Here is a 20261-nt window from a genome sequence, read left to right as displayed (position 1 = left end):
TGCTGACTTGTAAAAAAAAATTGCAGCGACAACTACATTTTTTTTGGTTCACTCTTGCTGGTCATGTGGACTCAGTCTAACTTCATCAACTTCAAGCCAATAAATGCAGCTTTTTTTTTACTAATAAGCAAATATTAACTAACGAAGCATCGGCCAAAGTAGAAATGAAGAGTGAATAAAGGACCATAATGTAATTTAAAACATTTGGAAAAATGAATTAAACATTTAGCCGTATTGCTTGCATTTTATAGTGCCTGAAAACAAAATTCTTGTGTAGTTAGAGTTATTGTTGAATGCTTTCAACATCATGATATATAAAATTATGAGAGGCATAGATAGGGCAGATGGTCAGAATCAGTTTCCCATAGGACGGGTATTAAAACCCAGACGGCATAAGTTTAAAGTTAGAGGAAGGAGTTTTAAAGGGAATCTCTATGGAAAGATTTTTTTTATTAGTCACATGTACATCTTTTGCGTAGAGTGTTCTGGGGGCAGCCCGCAAGTGTCGCCACGGTTCCGGCGCCAACATAGCATGCCCACAACTTCCTAACCCGTACGTCTTTTGGAATGTGGGAGGAAACTGGAGCACCCGGAGGAAACCCACGCAGACATGGGGAGAATGTACAAACTACTTACAGACAGTGGCCGGAATTGAACCCAGGTTGCTGGCACTGTAAAGCATTACGCTAACCGCTACACTACCATGCCTATTTACACACAGAGAGTCGATGATATCTAGAACACACTGCCAGAACAGATGGAATCAGATACAATCATTATGTTTAAGAGGCATTTAGACAGGCACTCGAACAGGCAAGGCATAGAACTATATGACCTAGTTTGGGCAAATGTGACTAGTGAAGATGGGGAAAAGGGTTGACATGGATGTGATAAGCCAAAGGAATGGAAGTGGGTAATGATCTGGCAAATGGAGCATAAATGGGGGAAAATGTAAATTTGTTCATTTTGGCAGGAAGAAGTGCATTATCTAAATAATAGGAGATTGAAGAGATCTGAATATCCTAGTGCATGACTCACAAGGTGCTAGTGTGCAGGTACAGCAAATTGGAAGGCTAACAATGTTATTTATTGCTTGTGGAATTGAACACAAATGTAGGGAGGTTATACTTCAGTTAGAAGGGGCACTGGTGAGTCCATTTCTGGAGTACTCTGAACAGTATTGTTCTCTTTATTTAAGGAACGGTGTAAATGTGTTGGAAACAATTCAGAGAAGATTTACTTCTTAATACCTGAAACGGGCTGATTATCTTATGAGAAAAGGTTGGACAAGCTGAGCTTGTATCCACTGAATGGTACTCTATGTATGGTCCACAGCAAAAAAAGTTGCATTGAATGAAACAGCTTGAATACCAGTGGCCATGGCTGAATTTGAATGGAAGGAGCCTAAACAAGCTATTTAGCCCCTGCTGCACTTTTCAATGTGATTATGCAGAATTTGTGGCCGAACTCCATGTATCTGGCTTTCCCACATATTCTTCCTTTGGCTATCAAAAAGTTATCAGATTTGGGAAAAGTCAGCAATTTTATGAGTGGTGGAATCTTGGGGAGGGGCAGTAGTGAGTTGATGGGAATTCAGGAAGAATAGATGGCAGGGAAAATTAGTTGGAGAAATGGAAATACTCAGTCAGCCTAGGCTCAAAGGGCTGAATGGCCTCCTATGTTGTTGGGAAATATGGAAGTTGACCTAGCATTTACTTTTGTTTTAAAGATTTCCAAATTTTTACTGTTGCCTTAAATGTTTCCTTACTAAACTCTGGAAAAAGCACACGTCTAGTTTCCATCAGCTGCTACAAGATCCCACCACTAGCCGTATCTTTCCCTCCTCATCCCTTTGCAACACTTCCTTTTGCAGCTCTCTCATCTCCATCCATGGACCTAAACAGTCCTTCCAGGTGAGGCAAAGATATAGGTGCACCTCCTCCAACCTCATCTATTGCATTCAGTGCTCCTGAAGTGGCCTCCTCTACATCAGCGAGACCAAACGCAGACCAGGCGACCAATTTGCAAAGCACCCATGCTCTGTCCTCAATGTCCATCCCAAGCTGGTTGCAGATAATTTCAATTCCCCTTCCCACACCAACTTGTCCGTCCTCGGCTTTCTTCACTACCAAGGTGAGGCCCAACACAAACCAGAAGAAGACCTCATATTCTGCCTGGGTAGTCTACAATCCAATGGTATGAATGTTGAATTTTCCAATTTCAGGTAACCCTTGCCCCTTCTCTTTCTTTCCAATCACCTCCAATCCTCCCATTTTTTGTTCCCTTTCCCATGGACCCCTCCCCCATCAGCTATTTTTGTCCCCCTCCCCCATTTGGTACCTGCCCTTCATCTCTCCCCAAATGATTTCCATTCCAACCTTTCTTTCTTATCACATTCCAGCACTGGTACTCTTTGTGTCTCCACATCACTTTCCTAGCTGGTCACCGTCACCCACCCCTGGCTCCATCTGCCTACTTCCACCTATCTCTCACCTGCCTCTTTCTCCCAACTCCACCCATCCTCCTCCATCTGCCCGTCATCCTTCATCCCTCCTTGGTCCACATTTCACCTATTGTCCCGTCTCTCCCCTCACCCTCTCCGCTTTACACTGGCTACCTTCCCTCTCCACTCTCAGTTCTGATTGCAGGGTCTCGACCCAAAACGTCAACTGTTGCACATTTATTGGGTAGTTGCCTCTTCGCTCTGCCCGTTCCTGTTGCTGGCTCATCCTACCGGCCCGCTAGGCCATCACCCTTTCACGTCCGCTTGAGCTCCACCCTGCCCTCACCCTTTCACGTCCGCTTGAGCTCCACCCTGCCCTCACCCTTTCACGTCCGCTTGAGCTCCACCGTGCCGGATTTCTCCCACCCAGTTCTGACAAAGGGCCGTCGGTCTGAAAGGTTTCTCGTCCCATAGATGTGGCCTGACCTACTGGCCACATTTCCAGCATTTTCTCTTTATTTTAGATCCCCAGAAATAAAGTGGTGATCATGTTCTACCATGTGTGAGGACCTCAATGACTGTGTGCCCGACACACCGGACTTCTAAAACAAGAACTCTTCTCAAAGCTTCATCATAAGAAAACATTCCAGGAAAACAGGCGTGGTTCAAAGATGTTTTCAAAGTTTCCTAGAACAATTGTAATATCTTCATTAATTGATGGGAATCCTTGCTCAAAATGGATACGAAGCATTTGGAAGGGCATTTGAGTTTCCATGATCCCAGCACACTGAAGCCATAAATAACCAGTGGAAGGAGTGCACACGCCCTATAAAACACCCACCCTACCGTCAAGCACCATCTACAACACCTTGCTTCCCATAAGGACCTTTCTGTCAGTTCACAACCTACAGAAACGAGGTGGAAGCAGGACATCGTTCACCTGGAGGATCGACCTAAAACAGGAGAAGTGAATGGCTAAGTACAGGTACAGATTGCATTATATAGTATTGAAGAGCCTTGCACACATACACACTGCATTGAATGAAACAATGCTGCTGCAGATTCCAATGAATGGAATAGCACAAAAGACCTTGAGTAGCTACAGACTCAACTGAATGGAACAGTATGACTGGTCAAGGGCAAGTGCAGACTACTTTGAAAGGAAAAGGATGAATAGCCTTAGGCAGGAACAGGCAACATTGAATGAAACAAGTGGCCAGGGGCAGGTAGAGACTGCATTGTGCAATGTGAATGGCCAAGGGAAAGGTGCAGGATGCGATGACTGGAACAATATGAATGCAGAAGGGCAGGTACAAGCTGCACTGAATGCCCTGAGCAGCGACTTGAACCACGCGGTACCTGGAAGCCCTTTGCTCTGATTGGTGTGGGCTCGGCCCGTAGCGGTGCCTCCCATCAGGAGGTGCTTCGCCGGGACGTGCAGCAGTCGGTCGGGGGGAGCGGAGTTCCCGGGACATGAGCTGCGATGATGAAGTTCGGCGTTACCTTGGTCCGTCAGTAAGTAGCGACCGACTGACCGACTGACCGGTTGGGGGTGGGTGGTGCGGCTGGGGCTCGGCCACACCGGGGCGGCTGCTGATACCACCGGGGGCCGCTTGTCTTACGGCCTGGAGCAGGTCGCCGGCCGGGCTGCGCCGCACCCCCGCCCCGCTCTGTCCGGGACCCCTCCTCCGTGTACGTTGATCCCCTCCCGATCGAGTTGCCCCACTGACTCTCGGCTCGAAGGCCTGTCACCGACATTAGTTCCGGTCTCCGCCAGGACTGAAGACACCACCTCATTTAGTCGAGTCGATGAACTATGTTTTGTTTTGCAGACTTTATTCCAAATTACAGGGCCGTAAATAATGCCGAGGTGTTTGTGATGCACCACGCCGTACGGTTGAGGAATATCGTATTAGGAAACAAGCCCATTAAGTATTGCAGGAAAGATGTAGGCCAGTGATCTGTCTAACTGGACCCCTTGCATTTCCTTTGTGTGTGTGTGTGTGTGTGTGTGCGCGCTCTATAGACGTGAGCCGGCTGTGAAGAAATTCTCATCATCGCAGCGAATACGACTGAAATGGAGGAACTGGGAGAATGAAATGGAGTCCTGACAGGAAGCAGAGTGGGAGGGAGAGTAGTTGAGATAATTGTGGGCTTGTGATGGATGTTGATGGTTGGTGGATCGCCGGAGATGAAGACAGACAGACCCGGAAAGGAAGAGTCAGAGATGGACCATGTGAAGATACGAGTAGGGTAGAAATTGGCCGCAAAAGTAATGTAATTTTGGAGTTCTTTATGAGTGCAGGAAGCAGCAGTAATACAGTTGTTGATGAACCGGAAAAAGAGTTGTGGAAGGTGGCTGAATAGGACAGAGATGGACTGTTCCATGTGTCTCTCAGAGACAAAATAGTTTGGGCTCCATGCAAGTTCCCCGAGCTACATCTTTCATTATTAGAAAGTGGGTGGGAGTTGAAGAAGAAACGGTTTAATGTGAGAAGGTGCAGCTAGTAGAGCTGCTGCCTGACAGTGCTAGAGAATCGGGTTCAATCCTAACCTCAGGTGCTGTCTGTGTGGAGTCTGCACGTTCTCCCTCTGACCGCATGGGTTTCCTCTGAGTGCTCCAGTTTCTTCCCACAGTTGATGGGATTGTAGGACTGGTGTAAGTAGGCAGCTGATAGTCGGTGTGGACTTGGTGGGCCAAATGGCTCCTTTCTGAGCTGTATCTCTCTATGATTAACAGGTTACAGCCAGGAGAATGAGTGTGTTGGTGGAGGGGAACTGCTCGAGTCTCCATTCAAGGAAGAGGCGGAGGGGCTTCAAACCATCTTGGTGTGGGGTAGAGGTATCATCCATTGATTGTAAAGTTCAGTCAGTTGGGGTGAGGGAATTGGAAATTGTCAAAATGGCAGAGGGCATTAGAGATGGCCCAGATGTAAGTGAGAAGGGAATGGATCAGGAGATAAAGGATGGAGTGAAAATAGGAAGAAATAATGGCCAAACGATCCATTTTGCTTAAGTGGAAGGATCCAATACCCCCTGCTACTTCCCAATGGTTCTCTCAAACTATATCATGTTTAAACTTGGAAAAAATTAGGAGTGGTACTGTTGATCCGTCGCTTAAATTTGAAGATATTTGGAGTCCATTTATTCAATATTTTCACATGATGTAGATCCCCTTTCAATAACTTTCCAACTTAAAGGAACGGAGTTAACGACATAATATTGCTCTGTTTCTACTGAGAAATTTTAGTCCAGTTTTTTTTTGTTTGTTTTCTTTTGAAATTTTTCTGTTTAGCTTGGTTTGGTTTGATGTATTGTTTATAATTTTTCTTATTGATTTGGGGTTTTTTCTCTTTTTTATTTACATAATAAATCTTTTTCTTTCCTTTCTTTTATATTATATTCATTTACTAAGAGATCGTTGGATCTACAGATTTTTTTATACTTTATTGTTCTTTATGACTATCTATGCCATGATTGTTCTCCTGATCTCTTTGTATTACATGTACAAACATTGATGTTATATATTAATCTGTATTAATTTGAAAACTAGTAAAAAGATTGAGAAAGGAAGAAATAAATTCACTGGGGCAAGAACAGGCTGAAACAATGAATTTGCCTGGCCCGTGGATCTTGGGAACAAGGTAGAAGTGTGTTGTGTGGAGCTGGAATGCTGCAAGAGTAAAAGCTGTAGGGGGAAGATCTCCTGAGAATGAGAATTGTGACCGTTGTGGAGACAATGGCTTGACATTCACTGGTGAGGTCGTGGTCCAGAGGAAGGTACGAGGGTGTGTCTGAGAGTAACAAGGAGCATGGACCACCCGGGGTTTCTCGGGTCATTTTCCTCCTACTTTTATTTCCATTGAGATTTTACCTTAATAATATTTTACTATTCAGCTGACATGTGCATATGTAACACTCCAATGAATTTGTATAAACACAGTTCTTCTGTTATTGTTACTGTGCTCTTACAGTAACATCATTTGTTTCTAGAGATATGTTTGCCTGTAGATATTTGTAAAGTTTAAATTGAGTAGTATGAAATTTAACTTTTCACTAATTATCGGTATAAATGTTATATTTTAGTGGTGAAACAAGATACAATAAAGCAAAAATCCTTCAAGGTAAGCCCTAATGTGAAGAAATATTGCTATGTTTAATCTCAGGCTTGAGCCTCTTGATTTGTTTGTCCTTCTGCTTCTCAGCTTGGTGTTGTTGGGGAAAATCTGTTCCATTAGTTCATCCCACTCTGCTCTTCCACTGCACAGTAACGGTTGTACTTAAGTGTTAATATGTGCATCAGAGATGCCTTTAATAGCAATGTACATGGTGAAATGGTACTGGGCTATGTAGTGTGTTTGAAATTTATTACATATTCAATAAGTACACTTGCAGGTAGTTTGGGAGCTAGTATTGATTTTGATGATAGCTGTGTTATGATATAGAACAATACAGTTATCGGATGTACGGTTATCAGATGAGGAAACTTACTCTTTCTTAAATGGGCACATTCAAATGCATAATCTGGCAGACCGTGCTTCATTAGGTCACGGATCCAGTAAATGTAGGTTTACTGAAGAGGAATTGCTTCATTGTAGATGCAAGATATGGTATAAAGATATTTACTTGCTATTTAAATGTGCCAATCATTATAGATTTTAGGAAGAATTATTGTTGTTGGTGGAGTATTTGCAATTAAATTAGTAAGCCCAATGATACTGAATAATGCAAGTCAGATGGGCTGGAATTAGTTGTGAGATCTGAGGGACGATACTCTTGGTACCCTCTCTCAATGGACAAAATCCAGAAGAGGAGGGAATGCCCCATTTAATCCAACAACTCCAATGTGGTGTTTTCCCCCAATCTTGGATGAGAAAATTCTGGGTGTTTGTAGGGATATATGTTCCAAGAATGTTGGAAATTACATGGAGCCCCCCCCCCCCCCCCCCTTTTTCAAAGAATCGTAGAAATGTACAGCACAGAAATGAGCCCTCGAGCCCCTTCATCCTGCCTTGTCCGTGCCGACCATGATGCCTTTCCACACTAATCCCACTTGTCTGAATTAGGTCCAAATCTCTCTATGCCTTTTCTTATCCAAGTACCTGCCCAATTGCCGTTTAAATATTGTAAATGTATTTGACTAGACAACCTAAAAGCCCTTAATGTACAAAAGGGGCACTCAGTCAAAAGGATTTTCATCCTTTTTAATTAAAGTGCAAGGCTGTGGTGCTGAGAAGTGTTTTAAGCAGCTAGGTCAAATAATGCACAATCCACAGAGTAACGTACTTTCAACTCCACCCAAACAAATTGCTAAAGTGGTCATGTCAGAAGTTACCACAGAGTCATTTGCCAACTAATACAATGTGAATGGTTCTTCATTCTTGTGGTCTTGTGTGAGATTGTCAGCTAACAGAAAACTCTGGAAATACTCAGCTGGTCAGGCAACCTCTGTGGAGAGAGAGAGAAAAACAGTTTTTCGTTCACTGATTGAAAAAGTTTTAATGAACAATTTTTAAATTGCGTTATACTCATCTATTTACTTGCTAACATTTCTATTTATTCATGGTTTGTGGGCATCATCAGCAAGGGCAGTGCTTATTGCCCCTCCCTCACTGTTCTCAACAATGGTGATTAGCCAATTCCTCAAATCACTGTAGTACTCGTGAAATGTCTACGCAATGCTGTTAGGTGAGGAACTGCAGCAGTTTGATCCAGTGCCAGTAAGGCGACAGCAGTGTGTTTCCCAGATGGGATAGCTTGTGACTTGGGAGGATCCTAGCAGGATTGCTGTTACTGAATGCCTTCTACCTACAGTGGCATGCAAAAGTTTGGGCATCCCTGGTCAAAATTTCTGTTACTGTGAATAGTTAAGTGAGTAGAAGATGAACTGATCTCCAAAAGTCATAAAGTTAAAGATGAAACATTCTTTTCAACATTTTAAGCAAGATGAGTGTATTATTTTTGTTTTGGACAATTTTAGAGTGAAAAAAGGAAAGGAGCACCATGCAAAAGTTTGGGCACCCCAAGAGATTTGAGCTCTCAGATAACTTTTACCAAGGTCTCAGACCTTCATTAGCTTGTTAGGGCTACGGCTTGTTCACAGTCATCGTTGGGAAAGGCCAGGTGATGCAAATTTCAAAGCTTTATAAATACCCTGACTCCTCAAACCTTGTCCCAACAATCAGCAGCCACGGGCTCCTCTAAGCAGCTGCCTAGCTCTCTGAAAATTATAATAAATGATGCCCACAAAGCAGGAGAAGGCTATAAGAAGATGGCAAAGCATTTTCAGGTAGCAGTTTCCTCAGTTCGTAATGTAATTAAGAAATGGCAGTTAACAGGAACGGTGGAGGTCAAGGTGAGGTCTGGAAGACCAAGAAAACTTTCCGAGAGAACTGCTCATAGGATTGCTAGAAAGGCAAATCAAAACCCCTGTTTGACTGCAAAAGACCTTCAGGAAGATTTAGCAGAGTCTGGAGTGGTGGTGCACTGTTCTACTGTGCAGCGACACCTGCACAAATATGACCTTCATGGAAGAGTCATCAGAAGAAAATCTTTCCTGCATCCTCACCACAAAATTCAGCGTCAGAAGTTTGCAAAGGAACATCTAAACAAGCCTGATGCATTTTGGAAACAAGGCCTGTGGACTGATGAAGTTGAAATAGAACTTTTTGGCCGCGATGAGCAAAGGTATGTTTGGAGAAAAAAGGGTGCAGAATTTCATGAAAAGAACACCTCTCCAACTGTTAAGCATGGGGGTGGATCGATCATGCTTTGGGCTTGTGTTGCAGCCAGTGGCACGGGGAACATTTCAGTGGTAGAGGGAAGTATGAATTCAATTAAATACCAGCAAATTCTGGAAGCAAACATCACACCGTCTGTAAATAAAAAAAAAGCCGAAGATGAAAAGAGGATGGCTTCTACAACTTCTACAACAGGATAACGATCCTAAACACACCTCAAAATCCACAATGGACTACCTCGAGGCACAAGCTGAAGGTTTTGCCGTGGCCCTCACAGTCCCCTGACCTAAACATCATCGAAAATCTGTGGATAGACCTCAAAAGAGCAGTGCATGCAAGACGGCCCAAGAATCTCTCAGAACTAGAAGCCTTTTGCAAGGAAGAATGGGCGAAAATCCCCCAAACAAGAATTGAAAGACTCTTAGCTGGCTACAGAAAGTGTTCACAAGCTGTGATACTTGCCAAAGAGGGTGTTACTAAGTACTGACCATGCAGGGTGCCCAAACTTTTGCTTCGGGCCCTTTTTTTGTTATTTTGAAACTGTAAAAGATGGAAATAAAAAATTGATCTTGCTTAAAATATTAAAGAAATGTGTGATCTTTAACTATATGCCTTTTGGAAATCAGGTCATCTTTTACTTGCTTAGCTATTCACAGTAACAGAAATTTTGACCAGGGGTGCCCAAACTTTTGCATCCCACTGTATGTCTAGTATGGAGGTTGGAGGCTTTGGTGCAGCTTTGGTGAGCGCTGCAATGTATTTTGTAAACAGTACATGTTGCAGCAGTCGAGTTGTGGTGATAGTTCTGGGGTGCCAGTCAAGTGGGAAGCTTTGTCCAACTTGTAGAGTTTAATTGGAACTGCCCTTGTCCAAGCAAGTGGAGGGTATTCTATTACATTTCTGGTGTACCTTGGCGATGGGAGGGGGAAGGCTTTAGGAATATGAGAGGCACCCATTTGCTGCAGAATGTCCCACCTCTGATCTGCTTTTGTTGGCACTGTATTTGTATGGCGGGTCCAGTTTAAGTTTCTAGTTGCTGAGGGTGGAATTGTCACCGTAAAGTTGATCGTGGTGTATTGGTTGATGGTAATCGTAGAAGTAAAAGAGTTGTAGCTAGATTCTCTTTCATTTGAAATTGTCATTACATTACACTTGTGAAGCATAATGTTATTTGCTCCTTATTAACCCACGCTGAACGTTAGCCAAGTTACAGCACATTGGCGCAGCTCACCGAACTGCTGCCTTATAGCTCCAGCGACCCGGTTCGATCTGTGTGTGGAGGTGGCATATTCTCCCTGTGGTTGTGTGGGTATCCTCCAAGTGCTCCACTTTCCTCCCACGTTCCAAAGTTATATTGTCAGTAGGCTAGTTGATCACTGTTACTTGCCCCTGATGTCGTTGTGTATAGCATCTGGGGGAATTGATGGGGATGTCAGGAGAATAATTGCAGGGAAAATCAGAGGGAGGATGGGATTGTTCTGAGAACGAATGGGAATATGATGAGCTGAAGTGGCCTCCACCTATGTTCTAAGGGGTGGGGGGGGGGGGGTGCAGAAAAGAAATGTGGAAATTGTGGCATTTGGCATGAATCTCTTCATTTTCTGAGAAAATGTAAATGGAATAGAAAGCTGAATAATTACCAAAAATATCTTAACTTATGACCTTATGATGGAGTTTAAGTCATCAGTGAAGCAGTTGAAGGTAGTTGGACCTTGAACACTGCTCTGAAGATAAGCTCCACGTATATCCTGGGCTGACATCATTGGCCTCCAGCAACCAAAACATCTTTCTTTGTTCTAACTAAACACACCAAGATTTCCAAAACTCGTATTGGATTTTAATAGGAAGAGGCTTAATACATTTCATCATAGTGGGGGAAAAATAGATTTCTACAAATGTTGACCAAGCAGTTCATCTGTAGCAGAAAGAATGTGCTGGCTTGATCAGATTCATTTTTTTTGTTGTTGTCTGTTTTAATTCAGAATACTTTTGGAGGTATGCATCATTAAAAACACCGGGGGAAAAAAATTGTTTTCGTATCTGTACATTCCTTATCAGGGCAAGGAGTAGATGAACCACTGTCGCAGTTTGGTTTCAAGCAGGCTGAGGCTGCAGGCAAGTTTCTCAGCAACATCAAATTCACTCACGTGTTCTCAAGTGATCTACAGCGTGCGAAACAAGTGGGTTCAATTTTTATTTTGCTGGTTTTGCTCTGAAAATTCTGTTTCACTTGCGTTTAATAATCGTGTCTAAAATGATGCCAGCGAATGTGCTGTTTTATGTATTTTGTTAATTGTTTAAGGAAATAAAAATGATCAAATATTGAAATGGTAACAGTTAAAACTGCTGTAATTGCACATAGGTCTATCAGCATCTGAAATGCGAAAGGACAGGTTAAGGTTTTGTTGTGTGATCTTTTGCAAAATTTAAGAATATGAAACTGCCTTGCTTGTTTCAGTTGCTAATGTAATTCTCCATTTGCTGGAGAGACGAATTGGGCCAAAATGTCCGTGTCTCTGGCCAGCAGTTCTCTGTGGAACTTCTGGTGATGTTGTCCAGTGGATCAGCTTCTCCCTCACTGTGGACATTGAAAAGCAGTAAAGAGAGACAGGCTTGAAGATCAGATACGAGCACATCTGGAGTTGTTCCTGTATCCAATGCCAGAGCACTAGCATACGAAGCTGAAGGACTGAATGCACTTTGCATTTGATCCTTTAGCTTGAATAAGCAGTGCATCCTATTAACTTGAAAGGTGTCACTGGCACATACAAAAGTATGTGGTTTATTTATTTTTCTTTATATTATCATGTTTTAGAAATTATACACTTTGTAAATCAAAAATATAAATCCTATAGAGTCCATGGTGTTATAGTGAAAATGCATAAATTGAAAAGATTGTACACAATCTTAACGACCAGCCATCAACAAGAGACAAGAAGTGACAAAAGCTGGCCAGCCAATTAACCCTCCAAACCCCTGCCTGCACCCCACACTTCACAACTTCTCGGGTTATGATCACGTTATGACAGTTTTACTTGTCCTTTTTTAAATCACCTCAAACGTTGCTAATTCAGTCATCTAAACTATTATGCAGGGTCAGTTTCTTTACAAAGAAAGGCAGGAAAAGAGTACTATCTTAAAAAGAGGAAGTTGGGGATGTTAAAAGGGCTAAATGTGGAGCAAATAACTGGAACTGGTGGTGCTGGGGAATAAAGATCTTTGGGAAATAGTTGGATGGAGTTCAGAGTTTGTGCAGATAGGTAGATGTGTGTTGGTGGGCATGGGGTAGAAACTGGACACGTGGCAGCATGGTTGTTGAAGTAACTTTTGATAAGCGATGATCTATCTGGTCTATTGAAAATCCAAAAAATCTCTACAGGAGTTCCTTCAGATAGCATGGTGGCCCCATTTATTGTCAGCTGTGTCCTCATAGAATTTTTACAGCAGAGGAAGAAACCATCAAATCTATGCAGAATGTTAGTAGGGCAATCATTGTTGTCCTATTTACCTGTCCTTTCCTCATAGCCCTGCAAGTTATTCTATCTCAGTGGTTATCCAAAACCCTTTTGAAAGTACTAAAAATGATTTGGAGCTGTTTTGTAATTTTATTGTCTTTGAACATAAAAGCAATTTGCAATATTAATTCATTGCACATTTGGTGCTCATAAAATGCTTACTCTGTGTTTCAGACTGCATCTGCTATTGTATTAAAAAACAGTTATGGATCTAAACTTAAAATAATCTGTGATACAAGGCTTCGAGAAAGAGTAAGTACCAGAGGTAAATTTAACGGTATGTTTTAAAGGGATGATAAATGAACTTGAGGAAAAACACAGGATAAATTTGCAAATGGTTGTAAAATTTTGAGTTCTGTTAAAGTTTTGTGAGTATATAAACTATTAATAAAAAAAAGAGAACAGCTTCTTGAGGATAAAAGAAAGATTGCATTGAATTAGGACACACCACTGTCAGCTCCTGATCTTTCTTTATGTCTATATCACGACAGTTCTCTTCCATGTAATTTCTTGCTATTTACATATGTCAACTGTAAAATTGCATTAAAAGTGCTGCAATATTTTACCTGGTATTAAAGTATCCTTTATAGTGTTGTGGAAAGGGGCAAAATGGCCTATGAAATAAAACCAGTAAATGCTGAACATATCAGCAGCCTACGTAATTCTTCTCACCACAGATACTAACGTCTTGGGTTGAAGAACCTTTATTAGAACTGAATAGTTGGGGATTTAAGTTTTAAGCAATTGGAGAATGAAGGGAAAAGACAAGGAAAGAAGAGACACAAATTTCTGTAACGAGGTCCAAGGCAGAAGTGGTTAAATGACAAAAAGGGTTATAGCTTAAGGGAAAGAGGGATGGTGATTAGGCAAGGAATAAAATAAAAGTTGCTGTAGACAATCTGTAAGTTGGTTGTGACATTGGTACATTAACACCACCTGCTGTCTGAAATGGGAACAGTGGTAATGGTCTGAAGTTATCAAAATCCAGCTACAAAGTACCCAATTAAAGGGTGAAGTGCCACTTTTAGAGCTTCGTGAGAACAATGTACAAAGGCAGACAGATAGGAAATTAAAATGATAAATAGGCAAAAATTTTTGGAAATAATTTTTTTGAGCTACATGGGCTCTCTAATTTGGAATGTCACATTCCAAAATATAATGAGGGAAACTAAATCATTTCTATATGGAATTCTTAAAAACCTCTGAGCAACTGTCTTAAGAGAAGTCTCCTTATAAAGCTAATTGTATATTGAAGCTATTCATAGTACCTGGTTGAAAAAGAAGGGTGCTTAGTAGGAAAACCTAAGAAGATCCAAGTTGGATTACGAGGTCTTTACTAGGGAGGGCCATCCTTCCACTCCTGCTGTACATAAATGCTGTCATATTTGGCTACCCATGAGTAAGGACTATTGACTCTGAGAACGGTGAGAACCTACAACATTAAGTTAATGGTACCAAACTAAGTTCATTTAGGCAAATATGAGGTAATATATATATTGGAATTAAAAGAGGAAGGCTTGTTCAGCACCCAGAACCTTGTGATTTAATTTATGCAGAGGAACAGGAAACGGGTGGGAGAGGTTTAACAGGTGAATGCTGCGATAGGTAATGTTTGTGTTCTTGCAGGATGGGATCAAATGAATTAAAAGACTGGCCTCATTTGATCCTAGCGTGTAATCTTCTAAGTTATTGAAAAAGATAAGAATTTCCTTGGAACTTGCTGCCTCCCGGATACCAGCACTTTCATGGCTGTTCTGTTACCTCCACTTTCTGTTAACTTCATCAGTGCCAAACATCTACAGCATTCACCCACCTTCTCTATGCTCACTAACCTACTTAAGTTTCCTATTCAGAACCACTTCAGATTTACAACTCTCATCCTTGTGTCCATATCCTTCCATGTCTATGTTGTTCCCTATCTTTGCAACTTTCTCCATCTCTACAACACTCTGAGAACCCGGTGTTCTTCTTAAATCTGATCTCGTTTGCATTTCCAGTTTCTTTCACATCAACTTTGCTGGCCACATCTAAAGTCTATTCTCTGGAATTCTCTTCTCCATGTTTCCATTCCATTCCATGCTATGATTTTGAAAAACTTGCAGGAAGGAATCCTGTAAAGGGTTCTTTCTCAAGTTTATATTTAGAAAATTAATGGTAGAATTTTTATTTTATAATAATTAATATTGACTGGAACGTTTCAAGCTTCTGTATTGTTATGTTGGTGCTGGAAGCGTGGCGACACTTGCGGGCTGCCCCCAGAACACTGCGCAAAAGGTGCATTTCACTGTGTGTTTCGATGTACATGTGATTAATAAAGAGACCTTACCTTATTGTTTTGTTCTAACATAATTTTATCTGCAGTCATATCCCTAAGCTGTGAAATGTAGTTTTCAGTAAATTTAATTTTGATGTTTTATCTTATCTAAACCTATATTACACTGGCAGGTAGTTATTTAATCATTTTGATAAGGGATACCTTTGAGTACTTTTTACAAATTTCTAAACAAAAATCTAAAACTAGTTCAAATCTGGAGGGAGAAGTCTTTTACTTGGATCTAAATCTCATTAAAGGATATTGCACTAGTGATGTTGAAAGAAGGGACTACTTTCAGCAGACGCATAATAAAATGATTTGTTGCATTGTATTAAATTAAAGTTGCCAATAATTTTTGACAATGATTGCAAGATTTCGTTGAATGTTAAGCAAATAATGTTTCCTGTTTTATCTGGTCACTTTGCATATCTGCTTGTCACAAGTCCATCTGTCTCTAGCTAGTGGACAGTTTTAATGCTTGTAGTATTTCAAAGAGTCAAACAAGTTACTCTTCTGATATTCATCTTGCATTAAAACTAGCTTTTTTGGCCACATCACAACAAATTGATATTGCATGAAATTGCAAGGAATATATACAGCCTTTCCTATAAAGAAGCACAGGAACGTAGAGATCATGACAAGCTCTATTGTGTTGCATAAAGAACATAATTGTCTCAAGCAGGAGTGTTAGAGGGTGAGGAATAATTGAAGTGTATCTTGCAGTCCCAACTCCAAAGTATGATATTCTATATTTAATATACAGTGACTAAGCTCATTATGATTTGGAAAAAAATTGAACTACTGTTAGAGACAGCATTGAAGTTTCTCTCGAGTACAGTCTGAGAAGCTGGGAGTTGCAAAACAACATCTCTATTGATGAGAGGAAGTTGCAGAGTGTTTCACATTGTGTTTGTGCAAATTAATGAGAAAAAGTTGTCAAAGAAAATGAAGAGTTTACATGTGCAAGTGAAATAAGGCAGTTTTGAATGTCTTATTTACTTGAATACAAAAAAGGTTCATAATTACATTAACTTTATGTATAATGTAAAAATGCATTTGTTAAAATAATAAATATTCTAAGTTACAGCAACACAGTTTCAACTATAATCCCATTTTTGTTAATAGAAATATGGGATTGTTGAAGGAAAGCCCCTGAATGAACTCCGGGCAATGGCAAAGTCTGCAGGACAGAAGTGTCCTTTTTTCACTCCCCCAGGAGCTGAGACTGTGGCTGAAGTAAGTCATTTAGAACTGATTATGCATTCCACAGCCTTGACTAGAAATGTTTGAGCTTACCTTGCCTGATTTATATTCAGATGAAGACTTGAACAGAATTTTGTACAATGACTTTGAAGTCCAATTTGGCCAAGTTGGGATGTTATGTTCAACTTGTACAAGACGTTGGTGAGGCCGAATTTAGAATATTGTGTGCAGTTCTGGTCACCTTCCTACAGGAAGGACATCAATAAGCTTGCAAGAGTGCAGAGAAAATTTACAAGGCTGTTGCTGGGACTTGAGGACCTGAGTTATAGGGAAAGGTTGAATAGGTTGGGACTTTATTCCCTGGAGCGCATGGGAATGAGGGGAGATATTACAGATGTATACAAAATTATGATGGGTATAGATAGGGTGAATGCATACAGGCTTTTCCCCTCAGGTTGGGTGAGACTGGAACTAGATTTCATAGGTTTAGGGTGAAAGGTGAAATATTTAAGGGGAATCTGAGGGGAAACTTCTTCATTCAGAAGGTAGTGCGACTGTGGAATGAGTTGCTAGCAGAAGTGGTAGATGCAGGTTCAACTGTAATATCTATGAGAAGTTTGGACAGATACATGGATGGGAGAGGTTTGGAGAGATATGGTCCGGGTGCAGGTAGATGGGACTAGGCAGAAAATCAGGTTGGCATGGACTAGATGGGCCAAAGGGCCTGTTTCTGTGCTGTATGACTCTATGAATGTTATTATTTATTATTGAAGAGTTAGGCTAAAATTGGTTATTTATCCATCCCCCATCAAATTAGTGGAGAGGTGATTCTCAACTCTAAATCAGAAGGCCATGGGCTCAGTTTCTATTCCAAAATTAAGTATACGGTTAGAACTTCAGTGCGGCACTTGCTAAGGTGTCTTGTTTTGGTTGAGATATTAATGTCAGGATCTCTCTACCCTTGCAAGTAGATGTATAAGAATCCATGGTAGTTTTCAAAGAGGAGCAGGGAGCTTTTTCAGTTTCTGGGCCAATCTTTATCAGCAACAACTCCTCCAAAAGGTCATCCAGTCTTTATCTCATTGGTATTTATGGAACCTTGCAATATGCATATCGGGTTTCCTGATTTACCTACAACGCAGTAGTAAATACACTTCAAAGTACTCTGGGTGTAAAGGACTTTGGGAAGCTTTTAGTTGTGAAAAGCACTGTATAAAGTTTTATCTTTTTCTGGATAGGTGCTTCAGGCTGGAATTCAGTTTCATAAAATGTGTGCACCAGATTCTGACATGTATAAAGTTGCAGATTATTGAAAGTTCTGGGATGCTGAGGGAAGACTTTGCACCTAATGCCTCATGCTGTGTCTATGAGGAAATTGTGGGATTGCTTGGCCCTGCTGAAGTAGGTTTAAAATGTTCAGGCTGGGTTGTGGATATTATCAAACTCATCCTATTCTCTTCAGTAAATTGCATTAATGAGAATTGAGTAATGTCTGGACAAAGCTTTCGTTTTGATTTTGTTTTGTTGTGGACATCAGAATGCCATTTCTCCAAGTTGCATCAACTCCTGTTCAAAACTATGGCCTCAAGTCAAAAAGTAAGCCATTCCAATAAAGCATGACAAATAAATTTAGTAGTTCTAACCGTGAACTGAATATGAATTCCCACACTGTTGGTGTGTTTAGATTTAAGTTAATACTGGCCTCTTAATATTCATTAGGGCGAATTCCATTTTGAGCTAATAACCAAAGATTCTGAAGAAGTAATATGCTGGTGTGTGTGTTGGAAGTCTGTGCCCCATCACCACAATTACTGTGATGCTTGGTTTTAACATTGGGTTTAGTGAAACTGCAATGGTGAGAAAATTGTGCAAATGAGAACTAACAGTACCATTTATTTATGCAATTTATTGTATCTGCAGCAGTTTGAGTAAGAAGATTCTAATTGTTTTACAGGTTCAGGCTCGGGCAGAGGATTTTTTTAATTATTTGTGTCAGCTTCTTATGGAAAATACAGAAAAAGGTAATGGTGCACCAGATCAGTTTGAAGCAGTTGCCGATTATTCAGGAGGTTTGCACATTTCACTGAAAAATCCCAGCTGTGTGGACTTCAACAGTTCTGATATAAATGATGACAATTCAGGTACTCCAGTGGATCTAATGGCTAATGTACTTGTAGTCAGTCATGGTGGATTTATTCGACAATGGGTTAGGTATTTTGTAGAGGATCTGAAATGTCTTTTACCACAATCCTTCGATGAGTCGAAGGCATTTTCTGTATGTCCAAATACAGCTGTAAGCAGTTTTATCATTACTTTTAATCAGGTAGCTAGCTCCTCTCCTGGGATAATGTGTGACTATCTGTACAAATGTAGCCATATTGATGACATTTCTCTCTAAAGCCAAAGAAATAAATTATTCTTTGTAGACATGTTGTAAAAATGTATGCTAGTATGTAAACTTGATTACTAAAATCAGGTTATGGTTAAATCCATTGTTTACAATCCATCCATTTTAATTCCTTCATGGGTTGATTTACTCCAGAGGATTCAGTAGTGCTGAGAACCTAACTTATTTTTAGAAAATTGCCTTTCACGTTTCCTTTTGTGCAGTGTGCAGCAAAAGATTATCCATGGTTGCTGTGGTATGATAATTTTTTTATTATTGAAGGCTGAGGGAAGAATACTATAATGTGTTGATTGAAGACTGTAGTTATTGATTGATCCTGTGATACTAGAAACCTTTAGAAACTAGAATACAAAATGATTTGTAATCTGGCCTTCATGTTAATAATACCACAAAGCTTATTCATGGATCTGAAGTACCTTGAAAGTTATCTCTGTTGATTAGAAAACCTGAATGTGTGCTGCATTAAATGGTTTATCCTATTAGGTGTTGATGTGTAAAGCTAATTCATTTGTACATCAAAGTTTGAGTAAAGTGATATTTATAAAGAAATAAAACTTTAATGCAATTATGTATGCTGTGATAGAAATGAAAATAAAATAGACATGCACTTCACAACTTGATTTGGTCTTTTATTATTTGGGAGTTTCTAAATTCTGCTTTTAATAACTTGTTGGTGTATGTTGGAGCATTGACTGACCCATCAAAAGGATTGTTGGGATGTGAGTTTGTGACCTGTTAGGTGTTCCATTGTCCCTTGTGTTTCCCCATTCTTGGCCATTTTACTCTAAAATGACAGGGACCATGCATTTTCCTTGCAAATGATGTAAAATAAAAAGTGGGATCAACAAACAATCTGCTGGAGGAACTCTGGGGGGGGGGGGGGGGTCAAACAGCATCTGAGGAAGGAAAGGAATTGTCCATGTTTCGGGTCAACCCTGCATCAGGTCCCTGAGTCCCGATACAGGGTTTCGACCCAAAACATCGTTAATTCCTTTCCTCCCACAGATGCTGCTGGACCTGCTGAGTTCCTTCAGCAGATTGCTTGTTGCTCCAGATTCCTGCATCTGCAGTCTCTTGTGTTCCAAAAAAAAGTTAAGATGCTGCTTAAAATGATTTACATTTAGGAATGCAGCTGGAGAGTATTTTCCCAACAGGCCTCCGAAATAGTTATCTGCAGAGATCTGGTCCCCTACCTTTTCTCTGTACTCAGTAAGTTTTTCAATTATTTATGTGCTTTCCTTTAAAAAGATGTTAAGGATTTTGCTCCCATCTCTATACTAATCAAACTACTTGTTGATTTGGCAGTAAGTTAGTTAACAAGTAATTAATCAGTGGCAATATTTTTCATTATTTACCTTGTCAAAAGGTAATCAGGGAAAAAAATATTGAAGCCCTGTTAGAAGATGCTAATTGTCTTGTCTGTTGTCCTTGTTATCATAATGAATCTCTGACCCTCCATCTTGACACACTCCCGAAAATTAGGTGCCCTCCACTGGATAAAGTGATACTGTTATTGATTTAGCCGGAATCAAAGAAATTTTGTTCCTAAAACGCACTCCACCCCACTGGGTTTTCCATGGTTCCCTCGTCAAAATATGTCTGTTGTGACCCTGCATGACTTGCATCACATGCAATTTGT

The 20261-nt window shown here is 40.6% G+C and overlaps 1 protein-coding gene across 2 annotated transcripts; it reads left to right on the top strand.

The window, feature by feature from the left end:
• The first annotated feature begins 3850 nt into the window (after positions 1 to 3850).
• On the top strand, positions 3851 to 19227 carry LOC127580293 (fructose-2,6-bisphosphatase TIGAR-like). 2 transcript variants are annotated; one of them, XM_052033528.1, is made up of 6 exons: positions 3851 to 3958; positions 6530 to 6567; positions 11242 to 11363; positions 12873 to 12950; positions 16138 to 16248; positions 18170 to 19227. In XM_052033528.1, the coding sequence occupies exons 1-6, from the start codon at positions 3927 to 3929 to the stop codon at positions 18611 to 18613; spliced, it is 825 nt and encodes a 274-aa protein (XP_051889488.1). In that variant the 5' UTR covers positions 3851 to 3926; the 3' UTR covers positions 18614 to 19227. The 2 variants fall into 2 exon arrangements, with proteins under 2 accessions (XP_051889488.1, XP_051889487.1); XM_052033527.1 differs by having other exon boundaries at positions 3888 to 3954.
• The last annotated feature ends 1034 nt before the right edge of the window (positions 19228 to 20261 follow it).

This window comes from Pristis pectinata, chromosome 19 (genome assembly GCF_009764475.1).
Source record: "Pristis pectinata isolate sPriPec2 chromosome 19, sPriPec2.1.pri, whole genome shotgun sequence".
NCBI classification, from domain to species: Eukaryota; Metazoa; Chordata; class Chondrichthyes; order Rhinopristiformes; family Pristidae; genus Pristis; species Pristis pectinata.
Note: the sequence above shows the minus strand (reverse complement) of the source record. Positions and strands in the feature narration are given on the sequence as shown.

Bases quoted from the DNA above. Each gene is read 5' to 3' on its own strand.
- LOC127580293 (XM_052033527.1), top strand. From the start codon at position 3,917: ATGAGCTGCGATGATGAAGTTCGGCGTTACCTTGGTCC. The intron at 11,364-12,872 runs GTGGGTTCAATT...TCTGTGTTTCAG, and splicing joins ATCTACAGCGTGCGAAACAA to ACTGCATCTGCTATTGTATT. The intron at 16,249-18,169 runs GTAAGTCATTTA...ATTGTTTTACAG, and splicing joins GAGCTGAGACTGTGGCTGAA to GTTCAGGCTCGGGCAGAGGA.